Raw genomic sequence first — 12,177 nt, forward strand, 5'->3', positions numbered from 1 at the left:
GCATAATGCATGTTGCAGGGCTTCTTGCTTTTCTGATCTCGATTTTTATTGTTGCTTTTATGTTGTGCAATATGTATTGTGTGCATTGTTTGCTATTTTAGTGGTTTTACAATATATATTTCACAGTTAATTGCATTTTGATCATTCTCGCCTTTTTAGGCTTACGCTGTGCAATATATATATATTGCTTGTCTTTTTAAACTGGTTTTAATATATTGGTTTTTGTATGTTTTTAAGATTGTAAATTCAAATATTGTTCATAAATCTTATTGTATGATTTGAGAAATGTAATTGCAATCGCATTCCAAGGCATTTATTGTTTCCTTGCGCTGTAGCCTATTCACTTGTGAGTGCGTATTGCGGTAACATTTCTCTTATTTATTTTTTGCATAATGCATATTGCATGGCTTCTTGCTTTTGTTCTCGATATTACTGTTGCATTTATGTTGTGCAATATGTATTGTGTGCATTGTTTGCTATTTTGCGTGTTTTATAATGTAGGTTAATTGCAGATTGATCAATCGTGCCTTTTTAGGCTAACACTGTGCAATATATATATATTGCTTGTCTTTTTTAAACTTGTTTTAATATATTGTTTTAAGATTGTAAATTTAAATATTGTTCATATATCTTGTTGTATGATTTTTGTGAAATGTAATTGCAATCGCATTCCAAGGGTTTTTTGTTTCCGTGCGCTGTGTTTACTTGTGAATGTGTATTGCGGTAACATTTCTCTTATTTCATTTTTGCATAATGCATGTTGCATGGCTTCTTGCTTTTCTTGATCTCGAAATTGCTGTTGCATTTATGTTGTGCAATATGTATTGTGTGCATTGTTTGCTATTTGTCGTTTTATAATGTATAATTTCACAGTCAATTGCATTTTGTTCGATCTTGCCTTTTTAGGCTCATGCTGTGCAATATCTTGCTTGTCTTTTTCAAACTGGTTTTTAATATTTTGGTTTCCTCAAACTATTTGTATGTTTTAAAATGGTAAATTCAAATATTGTTCTCATATTTTACAAATGTATGTGCTTTTAATGTCATGTTTTGTAAAGCGCCTTGAGTTCTTTTGATGTAATTGCGCTATATAAGAAATAAATATTATTATTATTACTATTATTTTTTAACGCCACAACTAAACATAACTAAATAACTTGGTATGGTTGAGGAACAAATCGGCTTTCACATACTTTTTTAATCTTGACAATTGACCACACCGTTCTTGAAATATAAGGATTTTACGAAACTCCCTTATTTTCAAGCCTATCGATGATCTGTATTAGGAGTGCTAATCACTGCGCATCATCAGCGCATGTGGCGTGTACTGTCACTTATAGATATGTGACTCCGTGGAACTGATTGAAAATGAGGTGGTTTCGTAAACGTCTTTCATTTAAAAAACAGAGCGGTCAATTGTCAAAATTCAAAAAGTATGTGATAGTCGATATATTCCTTAACCGCATCGGTTATTTTGTTATGTTTAATTTATGCGTTAAAATACCGACGATGCAGTTCTTTCATTTCAGGGACACCCTCTACTATTATAACAAAAAAAGGCCTAAGTGTAATACAATTTAAGCCATTTTAACTTTTACGGTTTTAAATTTCGAACTCTTGATCAACGAAACGTGTCCTCCATCATCGCCTTGCTTCACGTCCGCCTCAGAGCTACTCTGATATTGCCATGGGGGTCATCTGCTGGAGCAAATACCTGTGTGATAACAAAACAAATTAATGATTATCATGATTATTTTCATTTTTGATATACCCTTTACGTTACTTGTCTCTTTCAGTTGTAACCATTTCTCTCTGGCAGCTATAGTTTTAAAAGGGAACATTTTTATTGTCCTAGAGATAAGCGGTTTTCCCGATTAGGCCCCATGGGGGAAAATGGTAAATCGCACATATTTAGCAGCATTTCTGCTCATTTATCACCATTTTGCAGAATTCAGCAGTGTTTCAACAGATTTTGTTGCGATTTCTGCCCACCTTAGGACATTGATCAAAATCCGAAACAACCTTTGTAAAATTTACCGCAATTTTCCGGTGATTTATTAAAATTGATCACGATTTGTATTGATCGGTCGCAATTATGCAAAAGATTTGCAGTGATCGATTACAATTCAGCATTATGATAATTTTAGGTAATTTACAGCAATTTTTTTCACAATGTTCCCATAATCTATAACAATCTGTTTGATTTTTTGATGATCTCCCACTTCTCCCCATGTGAAATGGGGCCTCTGATTCGTCTGTAGTAGATGACCAAGATGCGAGTAAAAGTGAGAAATTTAGTAGCTGTCTAATTTTCACAACTGGCATGACATGTGTCAGGCATTGGACAGGATATGTTTGAATTGGTTACCATAGCATTACCTCCTTATTCATTTAAACATGTTGGGTAAACTATGGCAAATTGTTTAAGGCGCCTGACTCAGTAGCGTAATATCATGAAGGACAATCATCACCACGGGCTAGCTACAAGACGTATTCAATAATTTCCATTTAGTTAATATATTCGGAATATTTAAACTAAAATTGCTAACCTGACATCGGTTATAATTTAAGAATGTGTCAATACTAAAGCACTCCATACATTATGAATCGGATGTAGGACCTGCGACTAGAATATATAGGCTAACAATGAAATTGAGTTGATTATTATTCTTTGTTCTCCAGGATAACATACCTCATTGTTGTTCTCGATGCCAATTTTGCCTAAATTAGCCGAGAAGTAGTGAACATTGGGCATCGCGATCTCTGCACGATGAATCTGAAATCATTATAAAACAAATTAATATTAAAACATACATGTTTAAGGGTGGGTGGTTCATCTTTGATATTGTATTTATTTATTTTTTGGAAGAAAAATATGAGCTCTATTCTGATATCAAAATTTTGATAAAGTAAATTGGCGGGAGGGAAGGCTGAAGCTGTCGATCCGGTCACCCATCATGAGTACATATTGTCAATTGTCAAATTGGTAATCCTCTTTAGTTTGCTCTACTCTATATCATGATATCATGATATGCAATGACTTTTTTACTTTTTTAGAGTTCTGTCGGGGTCCCTCCACTGCGGTTGAGCTCATACAGGATGTATCAAAATGATTTTTGCACGAGAATTGGGGGTGTGCTAACAACAGATAGATTGAGAATTTGTCCGCACGGACACTAGTAGCTAAATGAAATCGAGCTTTTGTAATGATTTAATATTAACACTGTCGTTCCTTCTGTTTTGACACCTTTTAAATACTTGTCTTGACGTATCTTCTATTACGTTTACATGGGAAGTGCCGCGTGCCGTAAATATATCGTAACAGTGAAAAACCCAAATTACAGGTCATATATATATATATATATGTAATGTATATATATATATATATATAAATATAGACACAGATATTAAAATTTCACCAGCTCTAATTAATTCTACCAATTATGAGCACTGTATAGCTGTCTGTATATATATAAATGGAGAAATAGCCAAAAATCTGCCGGGGTGATTTTTTCACAATTTGGGTTTGTTGCAAATTTGTGATGTTATTAATGTTAAAAATATTGTGTGATAGTTTCAGACCGGAATATAACTGGCATCTTGTATTTTTGAGACATTTTTCGAGGTAATTCGTAACTTACGAACTCAATATCTTCGCTTAGGAATGTCCGATTTCATTGGGGAAAACGGCGTTGTGGATCAAAATATCTCTTTATTTAAGATATTTAAAAACCTCAAAATTGATAACCTGCCCAAAAGTGTCTCCTTTTGACATGACACGTCACAAATATGCTGGAGACGGGGTCGTCTCAGTGGCTGGCCCCAAAGCTTGGAATAATCTTCCAAATCATATCCGTAATTCTCTAACCCCTTAAAATCTGCTCTCAAAACTTATCTGTTTCAGATTGCCTATGTTTCGTTTCTCTTGCTTTTGCTTCTTTGTTTCCGCTTTGAATCCAGCGGTAAAGGCGCTATGAGTGTTGGTTAATATTAATGATAAAACTTTTTTTCAATGCTCCAGCTGGGATTTTTAAGTAGTCAATGATCGAGTCTTGGTTAAACACCATTAACCCATTATATTTATAAAAAAATAATTTCCATACCCCCGGGAATTCCTTCAGTATCTTCTCAGCAGTCTTATACGCTGTGCGTTGTACGGATTCAGTGAACTCTCCAGTTTCTGCAGGACCGCTGAATACTTCTAATGTAACGTTCTTCACTGACTCCCTGCGTTAAGAATAAATAGCAAAACAATACATTGCCTCAACACCAAACGAGGGTAAAAATTAATAACAATAAGAGACTTATTCTTACTACGTTGACTTATTCTTGGTAATATGCTGTACTAAGGTTCAACACCGGGCCCTATGCTTTTCTATTTGGTTTCAACATCAATGGATAGTCGAGGGTCAGTTCTAACCAGTGATACAATAAGGTACCAACATCTTCCACATCAGTACGCGCTATGACATCACGGCATATTTTAGCTATGCGCAGAACATCTCAGTAAACACAAAAATGTTCTTAAAACGTTTATTGTTTTAATAATATTTTAATACGTTTTTAAAACATTATTGTAAAATATTTTGGGCAAACATTAAATATTTTTGCAAAATATTTTGTCAACAGTTAAATAACATTTTGTTTGAATGTTTTGCATCACGTTTTCAAATATGTTAGTATGAATGTTATTAAACGTTTTTATGCCCTTTATAACCCGACATTTAAACCCTTTATGTAAAACGTTGTGTGGGGGTAGTACCGATAGGGTTGTGGCAACAGGTTGTACATCCTCCCCCATATTGGGGTTAAGACATTTTATTACAACAACAACTCCCAATTCTCTTTTAGATTAGTCAGTATAAAAGCAACTGAAGATGTGAGCGCAAGAAGACCTCAACATGTATACACTCAAGTTGCGTATAGTTTCGTATAGTTTGGTAATGTTTTATACATGTTCAGGGGCCAAAGCAAATCTTTCACAACCTTTCATGATGTTTTCACCCTGGAACATGTAACTATTAAACATTATAAAACCCTAAGAAACTATACGTAACTTTAGTGTATACATGTTGAGGGGCCAAGTGGACTTACGGTCTTCTTGCGTTGCTTACCATGTCTCGTCGTAGTCTTCAGCAGTATCGATGTACAGCCATTTGACATATGCAACAGTTGACAGCACCCTGTCATACGCATCAGGGAGAGAAGTGTATTCATCCTTAAAGAACCCGGCAAACCCCGATTGGGTTGTCTTCAAGATTCGCATGCCCTTAATACCGGAGAAAATCTTGGCTTGCTCTGAATATTTAAAAATGACATACAATGTAATGAAATAAATTATCAAAGGTCAATGGTCACAAACGTATGATATTTTAACAAAGTTTCGTTTCTTATTGTTTTTAGTTCTTCTTTTTCAACAAACCAATATTGTAATATAATGGTATATGTGATAGTTTGAATCAACGATAATATAAAACGTTCATTTGCCGAGTCGAGTACTTTGAAATGAAATCTCATAATTATATACATGAATGTAAGACGTGTGGGATCCATCCTTGTAAAGTATTCGACTTGTGGTGCTCATTGTCGATTTTTAAAGCCTCTTACACCATACGGGTCAATACCATATTTTGAGCCTCTTACCTTCTCTTTCATAATGCACGTCAGTGAATCTGATCGCTTCTGAGTTGCTGATAAACGCATACTTACTTATCGCCTTTCACCCCTTCCCGGGGTATAGGCCGCCAACAAGTGTTCTCCAGATCTGCCTGTCTTGGGCTTTGACTTCAATCTCACTCCAGCTGTATCCCATCTTTTTAGTGTCAGTCTGTAAGTCCCTTCGCCAACTGTTTCTTGGTCGGCCTATACTCCGCTTTCCCTGAGGGTTCCAGGTGAGTGCCTGTCTTGTTGTGTTACTTCTTGGTTTCCTAAGCGTATGTCCTATCCAACTCCATCTCCTTCTGCCTATTGTTTCTTTCACTGGTTCTTGATGGGATTTCTTCCACAAGTCAGAATTACTGATCTTGTCTGGCCAATGTATCTTGAGAATTCGTCTTAAACAGCTATTTATAAATGTCTGCACTTTGTGTGTATTGCTCTTCGTCATTCTCCATGTCTCCGCACCATACAACAGTACTGATTTGACTATTGCATTGAAAAGCCTGAGTTTTGTACGTTGTGACAATAGTTTTGAGTTCCAGATATTTTTAAGCTGCATGAATGATGTTCTTGCCTTTCCAATCCTAGCCTTAACATCGGCATCTGAGCCTCCTTTCTTATCAATGATGCTGCCAAGGTATGTAAATGACTCTACCTCTTCCAGAGCAGCACCCTCCAATGTAACTGGTTCAGTACTACTTGCATTTACTTTCATTACTTTTGTTTTCCCTTTGTGTATATTGAGTCCTGTTGAATGTGAGATGGCTGCAAGTGTGTTGGTCTTATCTTGCATCTGATGTCTAGTATGCGACAGTAATGCCAGGTCATCAGCAAAATCCAGGTCCTCTAGTTGTTCCCACAATGTCCACTGAACTCCATTTCTTTTCTGTTTCGTTGTTGTCTTCATTATCCAGTCGATGACTAGAAGAAACAGGAAAGGAGAGAGCAGACATCCTTGCCTGACACCAGTTTTCACTTCAAATTGTCTGGTGAACTGCCCTTCGTGTAAGACCCTGCAGCGAATACCATCATAGCTATTTTTTATTAGATTGACTAGTTTGGTGGGTATGCCATAGTGTCGTAGAAGTTGCCAAAGAGTCTCTCTGTTCACACTGTCAAATGCTTTCTCGTAATCAACAAAGTTTACATATATTGATGAATTCCATTCTAAGGATAGTTGCAATCTGGTCTATACAAGATCGGTTCTTGCGGAAACCTGCTTGTTGATCTCTAAGTTGTGGATCCACTGCATTTTTAATTCTTTCGAGGATGACTCTGTTGAAAACTTTTCCAGGCACTGACAGGAGTGTAATTCCTCTGTAGTTAGCGCAATTACTGAGATCTCCTTTCTTTGGGAGTTTGAATCAGGTCCTGTTGCTTTACCATTTTTCAGATGGAGGATTGCCTTTCTGATTTCAAATTTACTTGGTCTTTCACAGTTGATGTTGAGATCTGATTTTGCTGGTTCAATGTCTGGTGGATTTGGTGGTGTTGGTCTGTTGAGCAACTCCTCAAAATGTTCAGCCCATCTGTCCAGTTGCTGTTCCTTGTCCAAAATTTTTGTCCCTGTCTTGTCTTTCACTGGTCGTTCCGGTTTACTATATTTGGCCAATTTGTAGTGTCATAAAGATGTTTCATATTTCCATTGTTTGCCGCAGATGTACTTCCTCTTATCAGCTTTGATGCTTTTCTTAACCTCCCTGTTTGCCCTTGCATGCCAAAGCCTTTGACTGTCTAGTCTAGCTTCTTAAGTGTTTGCTGTAATCCAATCTTTCTGCTGATGCTTGTGTCCCACTACTTTTTAAGTAGATGTTATTGTCTCTTGATGCTTTTCTGGTTTCACCCGTATTTTCTTTGAAATCCTTTGGGAGTTTGATGATAGCCTTCCTTCCAGTCTGATGGAACTTTGTCTTCATCCCAGATTTTTCCAAACAGTGTGTACAATAGCTCAGTTGTGGTGTCAATATCTGCCTTGAGTTTGAAATTGCCTTTCTGATTTCAAATTTACTTGGTCTTTCACAGTTGAAGATGGTTCAATGTCAAGCAACTCCTCAAAATGTTCAGCCCATCTGTCCAGTTGCTGTTCCGATTCCGCGACCTTTGTCCCTGTCTTGTCTTTCACTGGTCGTTCCGGTTTACTATATTTGCCTGCCAACCTTCTTGTAGTGTCATAAAGATGTTTCATATTTCCATTGTTTGCTGCAGCCTCTGCTTCATCTGCCATCTTATCTATGTACTTCCTCTTATCAGCTTTGATGCTTTTCTTAACCTCCCTGTTTGCCCTTGCATATTCTTTCCTTTGCCAAATGATTTCTTCTGTTTTCTTACTTCTATCTTAAGTGTAAGCTGTAATCCAATCTTTCTGCTGATGCTTTGTGTCCCCTACTTCTTTACAAGTAGATGTTATTGTCTCTTTGATGCTTTGACTGGTTTTCAACGGTATTTTCTTCTTCCATCCTGCAATGCCTGAAACCTGTTGGAAAGTTTCAAGCCAAAGTCTTTTTCTTGTTTGTTCCTCTTTCAGGAGGTCTACATTGTACTTCTGTCTCTTTATAGTTGTTTCCTTGTGACTTGATGATCTGATGCTACATCTGCCCCTCTTTTCACTCTTACATCTTGTAATGTAAACTTCTTGCCAATGCAGAAGTGGTCAATTTGATTTTCAGTCTTGTGGTCTGGTGATACCCATGTTGCCTTGTGGATTCTCTTGTGTGGAAAGACGCTGCCTCCTATTACAAATTTATTTAATGCACATGTGTTGAGAAACCTCTCTCCATTTTCGCTCATATCTCCAATTCCATGTCTTCCCATAATATCCTCATAACCAGTGTTGTCATTTCCAATTTTTGCATTAAAATCTCCCATGATGATGTTGACATCTTTCTCTGAGCACTTGTCTAGGACACTCTGCAGATGATCATAAAATTCTTCCTTGACTTCGTCCTCACTCTCATTCGTTGGTGAGTAACACTGTATAACATTCAACTTGATTTTCTTCTCTGTTGTCCTGAATGCAGCCCTGATAATTCTTGATCCATGAGCTTCCCAACCTATTAGTGAGTTCTGAGCCTGTTTAGAAAGCATAAATCCAACGCCCTCTGTGTGATGGGCATCATCATTTTCATGCCCTGATAAACGCATGGTTATGTTCAACCCCAAGATTGTCCATTCTCCGCCATGGTACCTCCTCTATGTGTGCTCTACACTTAACAACTTGTCCATAAGCGTCAAGGTGATTTTGACAGATATCTATGGCGAACTGCTCAATGGTCTCTATCTGTTAACAAGCAAGCAAAAATCAGTATAATTGACTTCCGAAAGAGAATTCGAAGAATGCGAAATCGAAGTAGCAGAAGAAATCGAAGTAGGAGCGGGAAGAGGAAGAGGAGGAAGAAAATGACGATAAAGATGAAGCGGAAGAGGAGAAAAAGAAGAGGAGGAGGATCAAAAGAAGGATGAGGACGAATTGGTTTTCTCAAAAACATAATTCCAAAAATCAAGTCCACTCTAACCCTGACTAACATACAACATTAAAGGTATACATCACTGAACAATATTATAGATGTACGACCTTTCCCATTTCCCTATGATTCAAAACAATATCCCAATTTTACGAATTTCGCATTTTTCCTGGCTACATAATAGGCCTAGTCTATGTAAAATATCATACGAAGTTGAAGTGGTTCCAAGTGAGAATTTTTCCGAATGGGGTTTGGACAAACTTGCAATTGGGACAAGTGGCAATGGAAGGGATTGGACTAAATAGGATATGGACCAATCGAGTTTGGACTAAATAACTTCTCAAATATATTTCTCAATTATTGTTCTATGGCCAACGGTCAAGGGAAAATCGCTAGCGCTGCTCTACCAGAATCCACCAGAATATAGGCCAAATGTTAGTGCAAGCTTAACTACCATAATGACCTGAATAGAAGGTGGCAATAGTATCCCATTAACATGCAATAATCGTCTCACTTCAGTCCTGGTTGCGATGGTTTCTAGATGTATATTGATTAGGGTTCTGAATGAGTTGGAACTGTTTGGCGTTGCTCGCTATAGATCACTTTTATTTTTGCAAGAAAACACGCTCCGGGAACTTACGCTCCGGGAAACTTACCCCTTTCTCCTTTGCCAATGCATAAACTCTGTTAAGCATGGTATCTGTAGCAAAAACGTTGGTGTTGTTTCCATACTTATACTCGTCATGTGTCTTTAGCTTCATTTTGACATCAACAACGATTTCCTTTATGAAGTAAACATTTCCTTCTTGACGCATGCGCATAACACGTATTCCTTCCTTGCCGTAATTAGTGAGTTCTTCTATGAATTCAAAATCTGACAAAGAGAATATGGTATTTTTTTCTTTTTAAGATATAACACTCCACCAAAATAAAGATATGACACACAAAACCAATTACCAATATCAACCCCACCTCGATCGTCACTGTTCTATAGACCACATACGGTAGAGAGTTGCTACACACAGACGATTTTGTGGATGTGACTATTGTAAAAAAAAAGCATCCGCTTGATTGTTTCTCGTAATCAGACCAATAGTTTTCAGCATAATGTATTTTCCCGAATTCTATTACTTTACCTCAAAAATATTTTTCGCTATTTCAAACTTGAAAAACAAAGCAAAACGACCGTGAATGTGCCGCTCTACCTGGTTTCGGTATATATGGTCAATAAAAATTATTCCTATTTTCTTTTACACAGTCGATACACAAACTTTGTCAAATGTGTGTCCTTTTCCAACGGCCTCGATATTGGTTGATTTGAACTACTTCCATCCGGCTGGCGCGTCGAGAAGTAGTGCTTCCCCTCAAAACATGACTGTTGTATAACAAATTTGTATGTCTAAAAGCAACGGTTCGGTTACCTTTTTTGTCCTTTTTCTTGTGCGCTTCAACAAGAAGGAGACAGAGCAAGCCTATCACCGCAACGTTGACTATGGTTGTATTCATCGTTTACAGTGGGTGTTAGTGATGTCTGTAAAACAAATATATAATATAATAATTCCAAGCGAGATAAAAAAACAATGATTGCTTAAGTTCTCAACCATCTAGCGTAAGTTATAGGCCCTCTTGGACTTATTGGAACGTTCAAAACGACCCCCGCGACTGTCAAGGTAAAATTGATTTATTATAAGACTTGAGATGGTTTGTGGTGATCCATGGGGACTTAATTTCGTTAGTTCTACATTAATACTACAAAATTGATGTTCTTCTACATCTCACAAATACAACAAATTTGGCTGATTCTAATTAAGTGTTGGTTGGGTTGTTAGAAGAAAAACACACAAAACCGAATTTATTTTTTGGCAAAAAAAATGTACGTTTGTTTCTTAAACCCGCGTGTTAGGTATGTAGCTATGTGAAAGCAATCCTAGCGCCTAGCGTAGCTCTGTGCGCTGTGGATCTTTTACAGGTTTTATTATTTATTAAAGGGAAAAATTTAAAGTGGGTTAACACACAACACCTACCCATACCGCACACAAAAATCCCGCACAGCGTAACACTTTTTTTACATGTTTACGAGAGACATTTTTTCATTTGCCTTTGAATACCGTACATTATGTATTTAATGGTAATAGATGGGATTAACCAAACAAACATCTCAAAAAAAGTAACTAACCTCCCTTAAATAATGGCCATTATACAAAAACGGGCTATTATATCACAAATCTGTAAAATGCGTTGGAAGTAGAATTTATTTCTGCGCATGTTGATACCTCATTTGATACGATAGCCCAGAAAACAATAAACCACCGGTCAATTTAATGTAGTGAGGTCCAGATTTGAAAGTTGCACTTACATACAAATTTTTACAATACAAAAACACTCAGATATCATTACACAGATTTCCTTCCATTACACTGAATACAAAATCAATACAAGTTACTGCAACTTTCAAATCTTGGGGTACATTGATTTAAATGTACGCTGTGACGTCAATATTTAGTCAATTGCTGCAAATGTGGTGTCAAAATGTGCAGAAATAAATTCTGCTTCCAACGCATTTTACAGATTTGTAATATAATCACCCGTTTTGAATAAGGGTCATTATTTAAGGGGGTTAGTTACTTTTTTTGAGATGTTTATATTGGGTAACATATAGACATGTGCATCACATGCAAAAGCTACAGTTTGTACATAATAAAGACTCACTCTAGTAGCTCAAATAGTAAGAGAATGTTGCAATAACTAATTGTTACCCTCGCGGAAATTATCACAGCAAACACAAAAACGGTTTAAAAACGTTTTATATAAGTTACATTTTGGGTTTTGGTTTAGGTAAAAACGTTTTAATAACATTAAATTGTCGGATTATATAAAGGTCATGAAAACGTTTTAAAACGTTTTGTATGAAAACACATTAACAACAATATTTTAAAAATGTTTTCGGAAATGTTATTGTAAACTATTTTTGCAAACAATTGTTGCCAAATATTTTTCAACACTTAAATAAAATTATGTTAAAATATTTGCACCCAGCAAACACAGAAATGTTTTTAGA

At 36.5% G+C, this 12,177-nt stretch overlaps 3 protein-coding genes across 3 annotated transcripts; all 3 read right to left on the reverse strand.

Annotated features, from left to right (window-relative positions):
• Positions 1 to 1,211: 1,211 nt before the first annotated feature.
• LOC140168278 (uricase-like) lies at positions 1,212 to 5,702 on the reverse strand. The gene is made up of 5 exons (XM_072191632.1): positions 5,644 to 5,702; positions 5,115 to 5,298; positions 4,104 to 4,227; positions 2,693 to 2,776; positions 1,212 to 1,714 (listed from the first exon to the last, which is right to left on the reverse strand). Exons 2-5 carry the CDS (start codon positions 5,264 to 5,266, stop codon positions 1,655 to 1,657), a joined length of 420 nt encoding a protein of 139 aa, XP_072047733.1. The 5' UTR covers positions 5,267 to 5,298; positions 5,644 to 5,702; the 3' UTR covers positions 1,212 to 1,654.
• A 2,506-nt stretch (positions 5,703 to 8,208) lies between these two features.
• LOC140167619 (craniofacial development protein 2-like) lies at positions 8,209 to 8,742 on the reverse strand. Its single transcript, XM_072190917.1, has one exon. The coding sequence runs from the start codon at positions 8,740 to 8,742 to the stop codon at positions 8,209 to 8,211; it is 534 nt and encodes a 177-aa protein (XP_072047018.1).
• A 37-nt stretch (positions 8,743 to 8,779) lies between these two features.
• LOC140167621 (uricase-like) lies at positions 8,780 to 10,651 on the reverse strand. Its single transcript, XM_072190918.1, has 3 exons — positions 10,541 to 10,651; positions 9,776 to 9,993; positions 8,780 to 8,935 (listed from the first exon to the last, which is right to left on the reverse strand). The coding sequence occupies exons 1-3, from the start codon at positions 10,623 to 10,625 to the stop codon at positions 8,780 to 8,782; spliced, it is 459 nt and encodes a 152-aa protein (XP_072047019.1). The 5' UTR covers positions 10,626 to 10,651.
• Positions 10,652 to 12,177: the final 1,526 nt, after the last annotated feature.

This window comes from Amphiura filiformis, chromosome 13 (assembly GCF_039555335.1).
Source record: "Amphiura filiformis chromosome 13, Afil_fr2py, whole genome shotgun sequence".
Lineage (NCBI taxonomy): Eukaryota > Metazoa > Echinodermata > Ophiuroidea > Amphilepidida > Amphiuridae > Amphiura > Amphiura filiformis.